The 20,503-nt window shown below is 38.5% G+C and overlaps 1 protein-coding gene and 1 pseudogene across 4 annotated transcripts; one reads left to right on the top strand and one right to left on the bottom strand.

Annotated features, from left to right (window-relative positions):
• Nucleotides 1-196: 196 nt before the first annotated feature.
• LOC103324998 (uncharacterized) lies at nucleotides 197-9,079 on the top strand (annotated as a pseudogene). Its single transcript, XR_016125125.1, has 6 exons — nucleotides 197-1,412; nucleotides 1,810-1,881; nucleotides 5,610-5,681; nucleotides 5,823-6,182; nucleotides 6,669-8,576; nucleotides 8,686-9,079. The product of XR_016125125.1 is annotated as an uncharacterized LOC103324998 (transcript).
• A 1,542-nt stretch (nucleotides 9,080-10,621) lies between these two features.
• LOC103324968 (putative complex I intermediate-associated protein 30) lies at nucleotides 10,622-12,345 on the bottom strand. 3 transcript variants are annotated; one of them, XM_089048441.1, is made up of 5 exons: nucleotides 12,194-12,345; nucleotides 11,514-11,639; nucleotides 11,335-11,384; nucleotides 11,063-11,221; nucleotides 10,622-10,974 (listed from the first exon to the last, which is right to left on the bottom strand). In XM_089048441.1, exons 2-5 carry the CDS (start codon nucleotides 11,590-11,592, stop codon nucleotides 10,756-10,758), a joined length of 507 nt encoding a protein of 168 aa, XP_088904567.1. In that variant the 5' UTR covers nucleotides 11,593-11,639; nucleotides 12,194-12,345; the 3' UTR covers nucleotides 10,622-10,755. The 3 variants fall into 3 exon arrangements, with proteins under 3 accessions (XP_088904567.1, XP_088904568.1, XP_008225313.2); XM_008227091.3 differs by having other exon boundaries at nucleotides 10,835-10,974; nucleotides 11,059-11,221; nucleotides 12,194-12,342; XM_089048442.1 differs by lacking the exon at nucleotides 12,194-12,345 and having other exon boundaries at nucleotides 11,514-11,954.
• Nucleotides 12,346-20,503: the final 8,158 nt, after the last annotated feature.

Below are 20,503 nucleotides of genomic sequence, written 5' to 3'. Positions count from 1 at the left end.
ATATTTATACCATCGAATGTATATGAGACCTACATAGAGGTGATTAGCAATTTGGTCAGCAAATGTAATACAAATAGCACTACTCTTATGGAAATTAACCTATAACAACCCTCAAAGACTTGTTATATTACTTGCAATCCTACAAATATAGTTTCACTCAAACTATTCCCCATCATTACGCATTTTGCATGTCCCCTCTCTTTCACTTGACTATAATGAAAGAAATGAGGTAGGGTTACATGGATTCCATCCCTCACGGTGCAACCATGTGATAGAGATGGAGAATTTGGTGCATAGGGAGGGGACGGAAAGATTGGATTTTGGATCTGAAGCTTCAACCTTTCAGTTTACACCAATTGTCCCATGGACCAGAGCCGTATGCTTATTTTCTTTTTACAATATACATGTCTGTTCGTATTCAGATTTTCACCAATTTTTCAAATAATCATTTTGTCCAAAAATGGATTCAACTTAGAAATAGGGTTTGGAAGCTGGTAGCCTAAGAGCGCAAAGCGTTGGTTGGGCCACATGGGCGTTTTATCTGTGGTTGTAAAGTTCCCGTACATTTGTGAAGAAGATGTGCAGAAAGAGGATGCCCAATTGTCAGTTCTTCCTAAGTCTTCGTCGTTGCATAGGGGAAACGCCGTGCTGTCTCGGAAACAGATGCCTTTAGGACGAGGATTCCATCTCTCACTGTGCAATCATGTGCCCCACTCATTGCCAACTTGTCTCTGTTTGCAATACTATTATTTAATGATTTCAATTTTCAATTGGGGAAAAAAAAGAAAAGGAAACACACTTTGCAGTTGGAAGGAAAACTTCTCTGTTTTCGGTGCTCATGGAGGAGAGAAGTCATTTCCTCTTGTCAATCACGTTCTTGCTGGTGCTGCAGTACAGTTCTCTATATATGGCTGAATTAACTATCGGCACAGAAGCAACACAAACCAACATCACCACGGACCAGGCCGCTCTTCTTGCTCTGAGATCCCACATCACCAGTGACCCTCACAACATCTTGGTCAACTGGTCAACCACCACCTCCGCCTGCAACTGGGTTGGCGTTACTTGTGGTGCTCGCCATCTCAGAGTAGCATCATTGAATCTCTCATACATGGGTTTTATTGGCACCATTCCACCACACTTAGGCAACCTCTCATTCCTTGTTGTACTAAGCTTCAACAATAACAGCTTCCATAGTACTTTGCCCCATGAATTGTCTTATTTGCGTCGCTTGAGGTTTATTAGCTTCGGATACAACAATTTCATGGGATCCATTCCATCGTGGTTTGGGTCCTTCCCCAAACTTCAAAGCTTCTATTTGTATGGTAATAATTTTTCAGGTTCCATACCCGCGACTATCTTCAACTTATCTACACTACAAGTAATTGATCTAAGCATTAACCAACTATCAGGTACGTATATGTCAACAGGTTATCTAGACTCTACTGTTGGTCTATCATTACGTTTTAAACATTTTGATATTAATCTATAAGTCCAGTTTGTTCTTTTTTCTTTAGAAAATTAGACTCCGTTTTTATTACTTGCAGGTCATGCAATCCTAAAGAACTCTCACTTGAAGAGATCATGTATTTGGTTTTTAACTGTGAGGGTAGTTGGGTCTATTCATGTTGAATTTTTATTTTTTTTTACAATATTTGAAAGTTTGTACAAAACTTACATTAATGAAACTAGGGACTATATATGATAAAAACTTGTTGGGTATTGGGGGATAAAGACATAGATAGTAAATAATTAATAATATATGAGAAATAATTAATTCTACATGGTATGTGTCCATTCTAAATTCAGGTTCCATACCTTCGACTATCTTCAACTTATATACGCTTCAAGAAATTGATCTGAGCAACAATCAGCTATCAGGTACATATGTATCAACAAGTTATCTACACTATACTGTCGATTGATTATTACCTTTTAACATCTTGTCATTAATCTATAAATGAGCTAAATTATCCCGATTTGTTCTTTTTCTTTAGAAAATTAGCCACATTTTTGCTTTATCGTAGCTCATCCAATACTAAAAAATACTCACTTGAATAGATTATATTTTTCATAAAGACTCGTTGGGTATTGGGAGATAATGCATGGATTATAAAGAATGAATAAGATGGACAACAACTAATCCTACATGGCATGCGCCTGTTTTAATTTGGGGTTGCAGCTAGTAATAAAAAAAGGAGCATTTTTGCTCACCACTTGAACCCAATGTGTATTCTTCCTATCTAGAAAAACTTATATAAAACAAAGATAATATTGTTTTGCTATCCTCGATCAATCACACTATGCCAAATGAAAAAGTTATCATGCCTGGCATAGCCCCGTCGCACACAAGTGTTTCTCCTCACCACCCTTGTCAAAATTTGATATATGTCCATTGTTATAATTATAATTAACTATTTATTTTTAAGTCTTTAAAGTAATTAAAAGGGGAAGTTACAATTTTGGTCATTTGGGCTGGGGTCGAATTTAATTTTAGTCATTGCACTTTCAATTTTTTGATTTTCGTCATCACACTTTGCGTCATCAGCAAATCAAGTCACATCTCTTAATTCCATAAGTTTAATTGCACGTGCTAAGTGCGTGCAGGGACAAAATTGTACTTCCAATATTTAAACCATTAATAAATAAAATTTTTAAAAAACTAAATGAAATTATTTATTAAAAAAAAAAACAACAACAACCCAACCACCATCCCCGTTTCTCCCACCCCCATCCAATCCCTATCCCCAAAAAATCTTCCTTGGCGCACAACTTTTCGGAATTAGAGAAGAAGATCAAAACCAATTGATGAAGCAACAAAATTCCTTCACACTACCAACATCGTCAACAGCTGGAAGAAAAAGATAAACCAACCTAGAACACCAAGCAAGTATTTAACAATTTTGTTTCTTTTGTAGCTAGCTATAGGATCTACCACAAAAGAAAATTAAATAATTTCTGAATTCACAAGCGTTCCGTTTTTTTTTCCTCTGTCACAAATAAAGAACCCTAAATTGGGAGAGGAATGAATTGAAATGGGAATAATACAGACACACAGATGGAGAAGCTATATGTATAAAAGTTGATGATTTTGAGGGACTCGGAGAACAGGGTGGAGGAGGACTCGCATGAGTGGCGGCCGATGGAGGAGTGACAGTGGGGGACGATAGCGCGAGGCTAGTAGTCGGTCTTGGCGTGCATTGTGTGGGATTTCTTTGGATCGTTGTCTTCAATTGCAGTGTTTTAATGTAAATGAGTGCTCTGAAGATTGAGAGATTGTGGGGGAGGATGGAGAAGTTGTAGAGAGGAGAAGAGGGGAAGAGAAAGCGTTCGGCTGCAGAGGGAGAGAGTTGGGTTAGGGGCGAAAGGGCAATATCGCCTCTGCGCGCACGTATGTGGTGCGTCTTAATTGACGGAATATCTTAATTTGACTTGATTTGCTAACGATGCAAGGTGTGATGGTCAAAATTGGAAAATTGAAAGTGCGGTGATTAAAATTAAATTCGACCCCAACCATAGTAACCAAAATTGTAATTATTCCTAATTAAAAAAAATCAATAATAATAATAATAAAATAACATTTAGAAGGGAAAAAAACTCTCTCATCTAATAATTTTAAATACTTTAAAAGATTTAAAACATTTGAAATTAAAATACTTAACTATGATTATAGTCAGGGATATATGTCAAATTTTGAGAATGGTGATGATGGTACACATTGGGTTAAATTGATGAGCAAAAATGCTTCCGTAATAAAAAGGGCATGAATTTGTGTTTACACTATTTGAGTTGCAAGTGACTAGATTATATATTGAAATTGGTACTTAGGTGAAGATGGTAAATTAAAACATCAATACAACAATGATTAACCGTTCTTAGTAACAATATGACTAGTCAAATACTAGTCATAGACCTATGAACAGACAAGCAAAACACATACTCTTCACAAATCAAATATAAGAACCTGCAAGCCTATAAGATAACTACGTGACAATCTAGGCACTCAGAAGGACCCGTCATTTTAGGCATTCCCTGTGCTAGCAACAATTAGAGTGAAAGGTGTGTGAACATTTATCAACATTTCAGAGATAATATTCACCTAGAAATGCAGCACCGGGAAAAATTGGGGCATTACTCCGACTAGGCAATCCACTAAGTCAAAAAGATTCTTATAGAAAAAGTAATCACAAGATCAAACAATCCTAGGTCTATTTAGGAAATGAGCACTACCTCTACTTGTGCAACATTCTTCTCCAAACTTAGTTGAGCTAGAAGCTTGTTCTTCATGGAAATGAGAGCTAGTCCATCAGCTTCTTCACCCCATAGCACCACAACTCAGCTCAGGATAGTAACATATCAGAGAACTATAGATTCTAAAATGGAAGAGTCAATTTCTTCAAGAAACCATCATCCTAAAGAAACTAACAAAGAATCTTACCTAGATCTAGATGATATATAGTGTGTATGATTCTCCTAGATGCAGATTTCTAAACCGAAGAAGATTTTAAAATCTAAAACCTCATTTTAAAATCACAACCTCACTCAGAGAAGAAAATGCAAAGGAAAAAAAAGCTCTCAAAACTCTCTCTCTCTCTCTCTCTCTCAAAATCTCATAATGAACAACACATACTTCACAAAGTAGAGAATGCATAGTAGAAGTTTTACTCTAAAAAAATTCTCAAAGGGTGAAGAAAGTTTCAAAGATTGAAGCATATTTTAGAAAAATAATTTTCAAGATCTCATAATGAAAAACTCAGATCTCATATAGAATGCAGAAAAGTAAGAAACTCTCAAAACTTTCTAAAACGCAAGAGTGCTTAAGATTTCAGACCATTGAAATAGAATCTAGAAATTTTTTTTTTCATTGAAAAACCCAGCTCTCAAGAACCCATGAACCCTTCTCACTGAAAATGGCAAGGCCAACAAAATGTCTCTCAACAATCCCAAATGAAAGTGTTGGCTGCCCTCTACCATCAGCCACCCTTTTGATAAATTAAGGCATCCTAAAAAAAACATGGCAGCTAATGATAAGAGCTAGAATAGGACAAATGGTTAGGTAATAGACCATAGATAAGCTCACGTGATTTTTTAAAATTGACAAATCAGAAAACGTCACTTTGATTAGAAATTCCGTGCTGGAAATATTTGGCTTATAAGACTGGTCATCTAGACAAAGTATATATTGTGATGTAGATGGTGATTTTCCTAATTATGCCAATTATAAATGAATGTACAAATTATCTTGATTTTGTAGCCTCATAAGCTCTTCAATGTACTTCAACTTTCTAGCAAATACTCAAGTCCTAATTTCTAAAGATGAGCTATGAGGAATTACATATATGACAACTAATGATGCATGCTGGAGAACACTATAATGCATGCAATGCATATATAAAAATCTTACCTTCACTAAGCTTGATTGCATTGGGCAATAATGAAGTTGATCTCAACCAATGTAGTCAACTTAGCACTAACTTAAACTAGCCTAAATTCTTTGAGTTTGATTATACATATGAGATTATATGTTTGTCAAGAAAAGCTAAAAACAGTAGCTAAACAAAACCTAACATATATTCAAATATATTCTAACTCTTTGGCATACATAACAGGTGGGATTCCAAGACAATTAGGGAACTTAACAATGTTGAAGAAGATAAACTTGGTCCACAACAATTTCAACGGTATATTGTTTCATTCATTGCCTCGCATTTGTATGTGATAAAGTTATATATGACTTGACTTTTGTTGCGGTGCATTATATATGCATAAATCATGAGTTTAACATATATATGTGTGTGTGTGAATATCCGTATGATTTTCAGAAATTCCAAAAGAGATTGGCAATTTAGATAAGCTCGAGAAGTTGCATGTGCAGTCTAATGCCCTAAAAGGCCCTGTTCCTGTGGCTGTTTTCAACATGTCTTCTTTGACTATGTTGACTCTATATGAAAACAGCTTGAGTGGCGTTCTTCCAGACAATATATGCCAGCATCTTCCTAGTATTCAAGTGCTCGGTTTGGGTCTTAACCACTTTGATGGTCCACTTCCATCCAAATTATGGCAATGCAAAGAGCTTCTTATATTATCGTTGGAGAAAAACAATTTCAATGGAAGCATACCCAAAAATATTGGGAACTTAACACAGTTAACGATGATTGCACTTGACACCAACAATTTGACAGGTAATTGATATTTCATTATGTTATCCAATTATGATTTATCTTTTGTGTTTGGTTGCATAATTTATCATTATTTAACTATTTCGTAGTTTGTACCCCCAAAAAATTGTTTCATATATATATATATATATATATATATATATAAAATACAAACGATATTATACTTTAATCTAATCTAAATTAAGGAGAGGGAATTTGAACTCGACTGCAGAGTGAGGAGCATATCCATTCTAGCCAACTTAGTTAAATGTTTGTCTTGTTTCATATCTTATTTTAGTAGTTAAATTTATTTCATAGTTAGTAAATGGGGGAGATAGTTAACCATGAATATTGGTTGTTCAACTATGATCAGAATAAAATATATTGACTTGCCTAATAAAGGTTCTATCGAAGTAAAAAAAAAGAAGAAGCATAAAGACACATGCAGCCAATCGATGACTAGAACTTACGTAAATGTGCTTTGCTCAAGGGGTTGTGAAATTGTTGCAGGCAGTATCCCATCCTCAATCTTCAATATGTCCAAGATAGAAGAACTGACTCTTGGTATGAATCAACTATCTGGTAGCCTCCCTGCAAACATAGGCCTTGGGCTTCCAAACATACAACGTTCTTTATACACAAGCAAATGACCTCAGCGGAGTAATCCCCAACTTCTCCAATGCTTCTATGCTCACGCACCTACAATTGCACCAAAACTCATTTACAGGGTTTATTCCAAGCACGCTTGTGCCTTAACAAACCTTGAGTGCCTTAACTTATACATGAATAATTTGACGATTGAGACTTCCACTCTCTCTTGTTTGGCTAATCATGGAAATTTGAAAAGACTAGTCTTGGGAGCTAATCCGTTAAATGCTAGACTTGATGATTCCCTTCGGAATTGCTCTATATCGTCACTTCTATATATTGATTTAATAGGTTGCAGCATGAAGGGTAACATTCCCATTAATATTGGCAACTCGAGCAGCTTGATAGACTTAAACTTGGGATACAATCAATTGACCGGATCAATTCCAACTTCTGTGGAAAGACTAAGAAATCTCCAAGGTTTGTATTTGAATGACAACAAGTTGGAAGGATACATCCCATATCAGCTTTGTCAACTAGATAAACTAGTTGAATTATTTTTGGGCAGTAATCAGCTCTCTGGTTCTATACCATCTTGCTTGGGAAATCTAGCTGCATCTATAAGGATTCTATCACTAGAGTCCAATTCGTTGAGTTTCACAATACCATCTACTTTTTGGAGACTTGTCGATATCTTGCATATAAACTTATCATCCAATTCTCTAATTGGACCTCTCTCGGAAGGTATTGGAAACTTGAAAGTTGTCCTAGAGGTAGATTTATCAAATAACCATTTATCTGGTATTATACCAAGCACCATTGGGGGTCTTCAAGATTTGGTTAATCTGTCCTTGGCAAATAATAATTTGGAAGGCCCTATTCCAAGTTCATTTAACAACTTGCTAAGCTTGGAACTGTTGAATTTATCCAGAAACAGTATGTCTGGAGTGATTCCAAGTTCTTTAGAAGCTCTCTTACATCTCAAGTATCTGGATTTGTCATTCAACAGGCTCCAAGGACAAATTCCAACAGGTGGACCCTTCCAAAACTTCCCTGCTCAATCATTTGTCTCGAACATGGCACTATGTGGTGCACCCCGACTCCATGTTCCACCATGCAAAAATGGTACACTTGAACCAAATTGGAGGAAAGCTAAATATATCATCCTAGGGATCATATCAGTTATTCTCCTAGTGGCCTCCGTATCTATCTTTGTACTACGCAGGAAAAAGAACGTGGAAGTTGCAAGAGAGGCAAACTCGTTGCCTCAACTTCTTTGGAGAAGAGTTTCACACCTAGATCTTCTAAGGGCAACAAATGGACTTACTGAAAATAACTTACTTGGAAGTGGGGGTTTTGGCTCAGTATATAAAGGGACACTTTCAGATGGAACATATGTTGCAGTAAAGGTTTTCAGTTTACAGCTAGAAGGGGCTTTCAAGAGTTTTGATAGGGAATGTGAAATTCTAAGCAATATTCGTCATCGAAACCTTATCAAAATCATCAGCTGTTGCAGTGAACTTGATTTCAAAGCCTTAGTATTGAATTACATGCCAAATGGGAGCCTCGAGAAGTGGTTGTATTCAGAAAACTATTCTTTGAATATGTTACAAAGGATGAACATCATGATAGACGTTGCGTCAGCATTGGAGTACCTACACCATGGTAATTCAGTACCTATCGTCCATTGTGATATGAAGCCCAGCAATATACTTCTAGATGATGATATGGTTGCACATGTTGCTGATTTTGGCATTGCTAAACTCGTGGGTTTAGGAGATTCTACAACCCAAACCATGACTCTAGCCACAATTGGGTACATGGCTCCAGGTGAGTGCTTGCAAAGCTAGTTTATCTTTCAATTCTATATCTTGTCCTTAATTTGTGAAGAAGGTCAACAATTTTTTTCATCATATATATGTAATTAATAATATTGCAGAGTATGGAACGGAAGGAATAATCTCAACAAGAGGGGATGTATACAGTTTTGGTATTGTACTGATGGAAACATTTACAAGAAGGAAGCCAACAGATGAAATGTTCTCTGGGAAAATGAGTTTAAAGCAATGGATTGCAAATTCACTACTATTACCAGATGCAATAATAGATGAAGTTGTGGATGCCAATTTACTTGGGAAGACCAAGCAGGAGCATGATGTTGAGACCTGGAGGGATTGCTTATCATCCATCATTAGATTAGCTCTCGCTTGTTCTGCAGAATCACCGGCACAGAGGATTAATATGCAAGAATCTGTAGCCACACTCAATAAAATCAAGAATAAGCTTTTGAAGGACAATGGAGGTGTCCAGTAGTTTTCTTTTCATCATCATGATAAATGTCAACTTGTGATTTCTTTTCATCCAGTAGTTTTCTTTTCATCAGGCTTAATATGTTGTCCTTAATGATTAAGAAGGTCAATTTGTGATTTTCTTTTCATGGTATATACTAAAATCACATAAATAACATTGCAGCCTCTCCGTCTTTCGTTTTTCCTGTTTTTGTTTGGGCAGCTCTCTTTTCATCAGGCTTAAACTGCTTAACTTTAAAGTGAAGCAGGTTTTTGGCCAAAAAAGCAATCCCAATCGGGGTCTAACACCCATTAATTATATATTTTTTCTTCTCATCCAAAGAACAGTTATAATATTTCTTTTGCCAAAGAAGTAGGCAAGTTGCATTTGTAGCTTATCTTGAATGTCTAAGATTTGAGTTACAAAGAATTGTATGGATCTAACCAACTAATTAAAATGAGAACATGCATTGCGGAACTCCAAGATGTGTACATGCTAGAGAGCTTAGCTGATTACCTATCTCTGTCTAGTAGTCAAACTCTCTAGCTTCTGATGTTTAATATGCTTAGAAATCAGAGCAATGCAAATCAACCAACAACTTCTACTTTATTAGTTACTACTATCTTGAATACACAGAAAATATTGTTTACCATCTCAAGAATTTATACTTTATTGGTCGGTTATCACTCTAAAGACAAGAACTAATTTATGGCCAACATGTTTAGTATTAGTATTCGTATTAGTACTGATATTCCACTCTAATGACAAGAACTACTGATATTCCACATAATTCATGACTTCAAACAGTTGACTTGTATGATAATCAATTCTCAGGTTCCATACCCACTGCTATCTTCAACTTCTCTGCATTGCAAACAATTGATTTGGGCAATAACGAACTATCAGGTACGAGTTAACAAACAGCTATCTAGGAATTGATTATTACCATTTAACATTAGTTAATTCTTTTGTTTTTCCTTCTCTCTTCTTTTTCTGTGGCATGTACACATGTTTAACAGGCATCATACTAAGAGAAATAGGGAACTTAACAATGCTCAAGGAGATACATCTTGACTCCAACAATTTCAAAGTTATGCTATTCTAATACGACTTAGCATTTTGTTGCAGAGCATTATATAGTATTCATAAACTGCTTACACATATAATCTTAAGGGCTGGTTGATGATAACGGGGTTAAATATATACATGTTGATTTTTCAGAAATTCCAAACGAGATCGGCAGTTTAGATCAGTTAGAGAAGTTGTTTGTGCAGTGGAATGCCCTAGAAGGTGATATTATTCATGCGGGTTTCTTCAACATGTCTTCTTTGATTGTTTTGTCCCTATATGAAAACAACTTGATTGGTAATCTTCCAGACAACATATGTGAGCGTCTTCCTAGTATGCAACAGCTGGGTTTGGGTAACAACCAACTTGATGGTCCACTTCCATCTAAATTATGGCAATGTACACAACTTCTTGTACTAAAGTTGAATAAAAACAATTTGACTGGAAACATACCCAAAAATATTGGGAACTTGACCCAGCTAACCGAGATTCATCTTGGCATCAACAATTTGAAAGGTACTTGCAGGGTCAACTCAACTCTATTTTTTATTTTATTTTTTATGCTTAACATTCTACCTTACAATAATAACCGGCCACATCCTCCTATCTCCTCTTCATGGGAGTATAAATGCCCCTTCCACAAAAGTAGGATTCAGTTTCCCATCATATTCAAACTTGCTAAACATGAGCTGCCATAATTTTGAATCCCATCAATAAACATAGAAGAAAATGAAGTGAAAGAATAGACTAAAAGAAAGTGGCTGCAAAAATGTGGCTGCAATGACACAATATTGCTGGGGTCAAAAGGTGGTGCATCCGACACAGTTCTTGCTCGAAATATCGGCTTCAAAGAATAAAATGGCAAACGTATCTGGAAAAAAATGTGACAGATTACTATTGGAGTTTGAGATATGTAACTACAATTTTAATGTCGATCAAGGAGCTAGTGTGTTACCTACTGTCTGCCACTGGTCTCCAACAGTGTCAAGGCCTGCTGTGTAACCAACAGTATCCCAATCACGACTTGTGCGAACAATTAGTTTATAGCGACGACTGTCACCTTTAAGGCGCAGCTCCAAACCATCATATGCAGAGAGATCCTCAGCTGTTGATAGATTCTAGATACAAGCATATTCATCACTAGATGATAAGCAACTGACCAACTTCAGGGAACAGCAAAAAATTCTATGCACAAGATATTTACAAGTCACAAGAAAACGTTGCTCTTTACCTTTGTTCTGATACTGGTAAAACCACCATTGTTTGCAGTGGAAACAACCCCTGAAGGAGAAGAGACATACCAAATAAATAAATTTCAACTAAACCAATCCAAATATGAACAGTTCTAATAGAATCACCAGTGAGAACGCAATACAAAGACACCAGTTCTAAAGTTTGAAAAGATCATACCTTTAAAAATTCCAGTTGGTCCACCATTTTCACCACCGTTTGGATCAATCTGAAATGTACTTTCACTAACTCCACCCATCACAACATCATCTAAAGCACCCCAAGCCAATTCCCTATAATTATTATCTGCAAATTACAAACAAAGAAAAGAATCTCAAATGGTATATATTGTTCACCTAATAGAATATGAGCATTGATGATTTCAGTTAGGTTCCATGTATGAAAAGTTCGAGCGCCTTCCCTAGCATGTTAAGTATAATGGACTGCAGAATAACATGTTTTTTCATGAAGGTTCTTCATATTTGTTCTCCATACCATATTTCATATTAACCTAAATTCTCCACCGTTTTTTCCCTTTTCGAAAAGAGTTTTTACTTATTTCCCAATTATTTGTATAAGAACAACTGGACCAAATATAACACAGCAGAAAGGATGGAAATCAGTGGTTTCAGCATAGAGAAGAACCAGACCCACCCGACCCACCCTGGCACCCAGACCCGCCTAGCGCCGCCTAGGGCCGCCTAGGGCCGCCTAGCGCCGCCTAGACCCGCCTAGCTCTGCCTATCCGCCCAGACCCGCCCAGACCCTCCCAGCACCGCCTAGACCAGCCCTGCAGTGCATAAGTTTGAAAAATCGCTAGGCAGTAGGCTTAAAGAATAAAAGAAAAGAACCAGACCCACCCTGGCAGCCAGACCCGCCTAGCGCCGCCTAGGGCCGCCTAGATCCGCCTAGCTCCGCCCAGACCCGCCTAGCGCCTCCCAGACCCTCCCAGCGCCTCCCAGACTTGGTGCGGTTGCTGCAAGCCTGCAACTACGGCCTCTTGGGTGCTTTGCCGCTGCTTTGTGAAGAATATTTATTATTCTATTTATTAGGTTTATGATTATGTTGTTAAATTGTGGAAGTCCTATTGTTTAGGGACTTGGTTGTTTAGTTGCTAGTTAATCGGAGAGTCCAAGTTGTCATGGAGTCATGGTTAGTGGCTGAATGTCATGGTTTAGTCGTGCATTAGTTGTTCAGTATTCAAGTTAATGGTGAAGAGAAGTTTGAAGTTTTTCAAATTTCTTAATATTATTTCATAAGATAAAAATTAAGAAATAAATCCAACTGTAAAAAAAGTTCGATTTCTATTTTAAAGTGGATACATGACAATATCTCAAAATCTAAGACTTGACAAAATCACATACACATGAATATAATTCACACAGTTGGGTATTTGGCTGCTGAGCCTGTTCATGTTTACAAGATGGTCACACAGTTGGGTTTTCTCCAGAACTGCTCTCTGTTTTCAGATGAAATTTTAGTTAAGAAAAAAAATTAATTGTTAAAAGGAACACTATAAAAACAGGTAAGGTTCTGGTAGTTCTACTAAAGAACAAATGAGCATAATAACTACTGATAAGAAAATCTGTAAGCAAAACGATTATTCTACTTCTAAACCTAAACCTAGAAAACTGGAATCAAAGTAAATAATACCATTTCTAGAGCAAACTCAAACTCAAACTCATTTATTTAGAACCATTAAGCAGGTGTCATATTTACGTAATCATATAGCAGCAAATATTTACATTTTTTTTTTTCTTCTTAAAGGCAATATAATCATAAGTTAATAAATCCATGTTAGCATTCATCAACTATTGTCGATATGAAAAAAATAAATTAAAGTATGCTTGACGAGAAGATTATTACTTCAACTTCCTTCACATATGCATCATCGTAACCAGACTCTTCAATAACATCCAAGTATGAAACAATTAAAAAATCTCCAAGGTACTGGCGGAAGAGGCTAGTAGTAGCATGGTACCGTCCGTTCCTACATTAGACATATCAGGGGATGATAAAACTCATAATATTGTAAAAAATAAAAAGCAAAAAAGAAATGACTCAAAATAAAAATAGCATGCTCAAATATACGGGTATTATGCGCACACACAAGCGCAGGGTTCACTCACTTAGTCAAATCATCAGAGCATATAGCAAGCCAACGTTTCAATGAAGAGCTCTTCTTGCGGATTCCTCTGAAGGCCTTGTCAAGTTTGGAAGGTGAATGTCATCAAGATCTATAGAGTTTAGTTCATGTGAGTGTGCCTCAAGAGATTTTAATACAGCTTCCTCTGTAATTGTACTGCAAATGAATACTGGAGAATATCCATTCCATAAGAATTTATGTCAAACAAACCAGGAAATGCCTTTAGGATAAGGATAATAATGTATCAGCTCACCATCCAGTAGTTTCCCAGAAATTGTCATGGGCCAAACTCCTTCAAAAGCTTACCCAAACTCCAATTTCTTGGATGCTATTAAGCAGTAGGGAATCAAAAACAAAGATGAATAAGTGGACAGCAGTATACAACATCCTATTTGAAAATCTCATAATACCTTAGACAGTGTTAAAACATTTGCAAAGACAATTTCATCTGTCACTCTTGCATGTACCAATTATCGACTTCCATTGAGTCAATTAACAACAAAGGTGCGGAAGGAAATGTGATATTTGCACGTTAAATCAAATAGGAGAATTTAGTAAAAACAAGAATATGAAACTCAGCTAGATTTATTATCAAATAAAGCAAAGATGTATAAAATATTAAAATATGAAAAACAGGCCAAGCAAGATATGGTCGCAGCAATCAGTAATACAAAGGCATGCTTACTAATATACACTGTCTATTTATTTTTAACACAAAGGCATTCATACATTGATAATTTGTTTTGGATGTTGTCACACTTAGCAACCTCACATTTTCCTATGCTTCAGATTGTAATATATACTGATCCTCTCAGCTACCTTTAGGTGATATGACTCAGTTTTGCAAACTTCTGGGCCATTATCACCAGTTTCTAAATTTATTTGTAAAAAGGGAATAAACATCGCTAAATACTAAAAACAAAGAAGTTTAAAAGTAAACTCAACTAGACATTATCCCAACAATCTTCCTTAGAAACCACCCAAAAACCATTTTTCTCGGGTGTGTCTATTGCTTTTGAATTGGGTTTCCCGATATCCAACCCCCATTTTAGTGTTTTAGTGAAACTCCATAAAAAAAAAAAATATGTGCCATTTGTTTTATTTTTTATTTTTTATTTTATTTTTAGAATTAAGAAAAAATAACATTGGTATTATGCATAAAATTAGGATTTATTATCTGATTTTGTTTTTAATTTTAATTTTTTAATATGAAAAAATGATTACTATATTATCTCTTTAATTAATAATTTCAATTCTTAATATTTAAATTAACCAAAGGCATTCTCTGGTATTTGTGTTTCGCCATTCTCTGCACTTTATAGTTGAAAACTTGTGTAAAAAATATAGTGCCCGGATCCGCCCTATTTATTTTTTAAAAGACCTCTCTCGATGAAATTTAATTTAATTAAGAGAAAAAACCTATTAATTTATAAAATTGTGTCGACAAAGTCAGGAGAAGTGTTTATTTAATTTTAAAAATATTTGTAACACCCCGACCCCAAATTTATCCCATGTTTTAATTTATTTAAGTGGAATTAAGAAATTACCCGTGTAATTTTGGTCACTTTTTATCCGGAAGGAATTTGGGAATTCCATGAGTTGCAGTTGCGTAGGCACGGTGAGATGAGTCCGTAGACACAGCGGTAGTGGGCTCGAATTGGAGATTTAACGAGAGAGATTTTGGCGATCAAATGAAGCTTGTTGTGGCATAATCGTAATTATTTTGAAATGAGTTTGGTTAAAAGATTTTCGGAATTTACCCCTCCTTCTCTCTCTCTCCCTCTCTCTCTCTCTTCTCCCTTCTGCGATCTCCCCTCTCTCTTCATCCGAAAACCACCACATCGCCACCACCATCACCACCCGTCCGAGGACCGGTTCCGTTCGAACCGCCACCTCTCCTCTCTCTTCCCCAGCCGAAACCCTCGGGACTCGTGCAGCGTTTTGGAACTTCCGCCGCTCGATCTCTCTCCTCCGCCACCATTTCCGGGGTAAGGTTGAGGTATGGATTCTCATCCTATTTTCTGATGTTCTAGCTGATGGTGGGATAGGTTTTGCATCAGATTTTGCAGGTTAAATTCACGAATTTGGAACCTAGGTTTTGGCCGGTTTTCAATTTGAAATTCCGGCCACTTGCCGGTCCGAATTTTTGGGGTATGCCCAAGTAGTTGACAAAAGTTGACTCCATTCTTCGAGGTAGTATCCTAGGATTGGAAGGAGTCTTGGTTCGTACGATTTGGAGATTTTCCGGCGATATTTCTACACACCACGCGCTGCCGGCGCGTGTGGCGTGGGCAAGGTTGGTGAAGCTGTTTTTCATCCTGATGAGATCCTCTAGGATGTCACGAGTGCGTAGGATTTTGCGGATCTCAATTTGGATATCGTTTGAGTATCGAACGGAATATCGCATATTGCGTTATCCGGGTTCGATAAGGTTCTGGACCGTTGGATCGTTTCAAACTGAAGTATAATATGTTGATTTAGGTACTCTTACCAGAAACCTGTAGGAATTTGCGGATCGTGAATCGGAGCCCCGGATGTTCCGATTCAATAATTTAAGTTTGGGAATCGCGACTACGTCGATCGGGAGCGAATTCAAACGAGGACCTTAGGATATTCCTCTGGACGTACAAACTTGGGATTTAAGTATTTTCTTTCGTGAATTTCCGGGAAGTACGTGATGTTAATCAAGGATTTGTATCTCGACATAGGTACTTTCGGTTGATCATAATTTGGAGGCGTGGACCCTCGGGGCCGGGTAGCGTTTGGGATTATTTGTGACCGTGGACTTTGTTTTAAGTTCATATGCATCCCAGGAGGGTTTTTAGAATTTATGGAAGCTTTGTGCATATGTTGAGTTAAATGGTGATTTTGCGATTTAATAAGCATTTGATTGATATGATTTGAATATGCGAAATTATATATCTTGGCTATATTGAGGTTTGCATGAGTATGGATATATATATATATATATATATATATATTGTGTGGAAGTATGATGATTATGTTGATGTAGATTTTGGGATGGCTATCTATATTGTCTATGTATAGAGTATGAGAGGTTGTTGTGGTGAGGTTGTGGAAAGATGTGAATTTGGGGGATGGTTGTGAGATGTATGAGTATGGTAGGTGAGTACCATTCCCCAGTTACTAGGCTTCCCACACACGTCGTGGCATGCGGTGGGGTGGGAAGGCCATGAGATTGCGGGTCTCACACATGTCGTTGGCGATGTCGGTGTGTGAGACACTTTCCATACGATGTCGTTGGCGATGCGGCGTATGGGAAGAGTATGTATATTGTTTGAGTATCATCACACACGTCCGTTGGCGCGTGGGGTGATGATACCGCTCTGCGCGTAGGACTTGTTATGAGATTTGTGAGCTACACGTGTCGTTGGCGATGCAGCGTGTGAGCTATAGGAGTTCAGTCCCGGTTGGACTACTCATCCCTAGACGCGGAGTTAGTGTTCGAAATCCTGCGTGCAGTTAACAATCCCGGTTGGATTGTCTCCATTACATTAGTATGGGTGAAGCAGTATATTATATTAAAGTCCTAGCTATATATATATATATTTATATATGGGTATTTACGGGTTGATGAGAGTTGTATATCATGGGGACATGAGTGGTGGATTTGAGTTGTGGAGTTGTTTTGGACTTTGGGATATTGTGTTTTGAGTTTTGGTTTTCTGAATTGTGAAACTGCATGCTAGAGCATTATTTTTACATGGTGGGGTTACTATGTTGATTTAAAGTGAAACTTTCTTTACATCCACTCACATATTTCTGTTTTGCATGAGTTGCTTTTGGAGGCATTCGAGCAAGTCACGAGCTCGAACTTGTCGTCGATTGTTAGGTCAGTATAAATTCTTTCTACTCCCTATTTGTTGTAAACAAATTCTGTAAACGCTTCTGTTATCGCCCATGTTAGGCTACTACTTGAGGCCGGATGCCATTTTGTGTTGGATTGTTGTATGTTAAAAGCATGCTGGCATTGGAATATATTATGATGTAAATTATGTAGGTTGAATATTGTTGGGTTTGAGCACTTTACAGGGAGACTCTGCCAAAATTTTGGTAGGATGTCTTGGATTTTTAGTAAGTGGGCCCGGCATCATTGTGATGTCGGCACCAAGACGGGATCCGCCTCGGGTTTAGGGAAATGCAGGCGGGTCTGTCGATATCGAGCATTAGGTTCATTTTCCTTCGACACTTGCACTTTTGCTGCATTGTTGATCTAATGATTTGATGGTTTCTTTGTGTAGAACCATGGAAACTCGCCGACCAAGAACACGAGGTCGTGGTCAGAGATGGGGCCCAAATCCTCCACCACCATCTCCGTCACCACCTCCTTCACCTCCAGTTCCATCTCCTCCACCATCTCCACTGCCGGAGAGAATGCCTTGGACTTGCGCCATGTCTTTGAGTCAATTCACCCATACGATAACTCTTGCTTAAGCGGGGCGTAAGAAAGTTCGGAAATCAAAGGGTGAAAGAACTCGGAGCCAAAGAGTTCATGGGTGGCCTGATCCGTGAGGCCGAGTGTTGGATTCTTGATGTGGAGCGAATCTTTGAGGTACTGGAGTGCTCGGATGAAGATAGAGTCCGTTTGGCTACCTTTACGCTAAAGGGAATGCTTATCACGGTGGAAAGCTGCAAAAGGGTTATAAGAATCCAGTGCTATTACAGGAGGAATTCCAAAGAATCTTTTCCGATCAGTTCTATCCACCTTCCTATCGCTATGCCAAAAAGACAGAGTTCTTATATTTGAAGCAAGGATCAATGTCGTTGGCGAATATGAGCATAAGTTTAATGGCGAGGTTTGCACGAATTAGTGGTAGCTCTTGAAGAGGATCGGTGCGGAGCGTTTTGAAGGCGGTCTATGGTGGGAGATTCGGTCAGTAGTTCCGCTAGCACGTATCCCAACATGAGAGCTTTAGCTCAAGCTGCCGACAGTATCTAGGACATGTGCTTTGGAGTGCGAGGAAGACGCCGCGAGATGCGCAGGATTGGGTGGCTCAAGTCGGGCCCATCCAAGAGAGGAGGATCTAGTTCCAGCTTAGTGGTGGATGGTCGGGTGGGCGAGATCCGATTCGTAGTGGGAGATCGGTTCTCGTCCCAGCATGGACTCGATTTTGAGCGGCGGCCTGCATCTAGCACAGCTAGGACTCCTCGAGCGGTGGTTGACATGTTACTGATTGCGGGCGGATGGGGCATTTTGCAAAGGATTGCCTAATTCTATTCAAGGGTAAACCAAGCACGGTAGCGGCCCAATATGCTATTTTGTGGGCAGTCAAGGCATACTAAGAGGATTTGCCCGATTTATCACGGTGATATACGGTGCGGGATCGGGCCAGGGCGGTATTATGGGTCGCGCCAGTCGGGTGGTGCTACTTCCTCTGCGGCGGGATCTTCCAAAGATGCGAGGCACCGTCCATCTTCTCGGGAAGAAGTGGCGAAATTCAAGGGGTCACCTGGCGTTCTACCACTCGAGCTAGGGTGTTCTCTATGACCAGGAGGAGGCACAGAGCCACTCCGGACGTGATTGCTGGTATGATCCCTATTTTCGCTATCTTGCTCGTGTTTTAATTGACCCCGGGGCCACACATTCTTTCGTAGCACACAACTGCATCTTATGCGGTGTGAGACCGACACCTATGACAGGAAGTTTTAGTATTTCTACCCACGAAGTCATGTATGCACGGGTATTGAGAGAATGCTATGTTCGGGTAGAAGATGCGTGGTTGGAAGCCAATTTGATCCCTTTAGAATTGGTGGATTTGGATGTTATTTTGGGGATGGATTGGCTAGAGAAGCATCATGCGTCAGTGGTTATTCTGGGAAGGAAGTGACACTCGAGTCCAGGGACCCAAAGTGATTTTCGGGAACGTAGAATTCTCCTACTTGCCTTATCTTTGCTATTACACTAAGAAATTACTCGAGAAAGGGTGTGAAGGATTTCTAGCTCATATCATCGACACAGAGATCACTTTGAATCTGGAAGATATTCCTGTTGTTAGTGAGTTCCCTGATGTCTTTCCAGATGATCTTCCTGGGTTACCTCCTGAAAGGGAAATTGAGTTCACTATTGAACTTCTTCCAGGCACCAATCCTATCTATCTAACTCCTTATAGGATGGCACCAGCTGAACTCCGGGAGCTTGAAGATTCAGATTGCAGGAATTAGTGGATATGGGTTTCATCCGACCTAGTATTTCCCCATGGGGTGCACCGGTGTTGTTTGTGAGGAAGAAGGATGGGACTATGAGGTTATGTATTGATTACCGGCGGTTGAATAAGGTGATGATCGTAGGTATCCTTACCGCGGATTGATGATTTGTTTGATCAGTTGAAGGATGCCAAGTATTTCTCTAAGATTGATCTGAGGTCAGGATACCATTAGTTAAGGATTAGAGAAGAGGATGTCCCCAAGACCGCATTCAGAACGCGGTATGGTCATTATGAATTTCTGGTGATGCCGTTCGGATTGACGAATGCTCCAGCAGCATTTATGGATCTCATGAACAGAGTGTTTCGACCTTATTTGGATCACTTTGTGATTGTGTTCATAGATGATATCTTGGTTTATTCTAAGACTTTGGAAGGGCATAAGAAGCACCTGAGGTTGGTATTGAGGACTTTAAGGAGGAAGCAACTCTATGCCAAATTTAGCAAGTGTCAGTTTTGGCTGGATAGAGTGGTGTTCCTTGGACATGTAATCTCAACGGAAGGGATTTATGTGGACCCACAGAAGGTTGAGGCTATTGTGAATTGGGTACAGCCCACAAGTGTAATGGAAGTACGAAGTTTTCGGGGTTAGCAGCTTACTATCGTCGATTTGTGGAAGGGTTCTCTTCGATAGCAACACCTCTCTCGCGGTTGACAAGGAAGGACGTTGCATTTGAGTGGACGGAAGAGTGCGAACAGAGTTTTCAGGAGTTGAAGAGCGGTTAACCACACTTTGTCTTGGCTCTTCCCGATAACTCGGGGCTTTGTGATCTGACAGTGATGCATATTTGCAAGGATTG

This window comes from Prunus mume, linkage group LG3 (genome assembly GCF_029339155.1).
Source record: "Prunus mume cultivar Tortuosa linkage group LG3, ASM2933915v1, whole genome shotgun sequence".
In the NCBI taxonomy this organism is placed as follows: Eukaryota; Viridiplantae; Streptophyta; class Magnoliopsida; order Rosales; family Rosaceae; genus Prunus; species Prunus mume.
The sequence above is the reverse complement of the archived record's forward strand: the minus strand, read 5'-3'. Positions and strand labels throughout refer to the sequence as shown.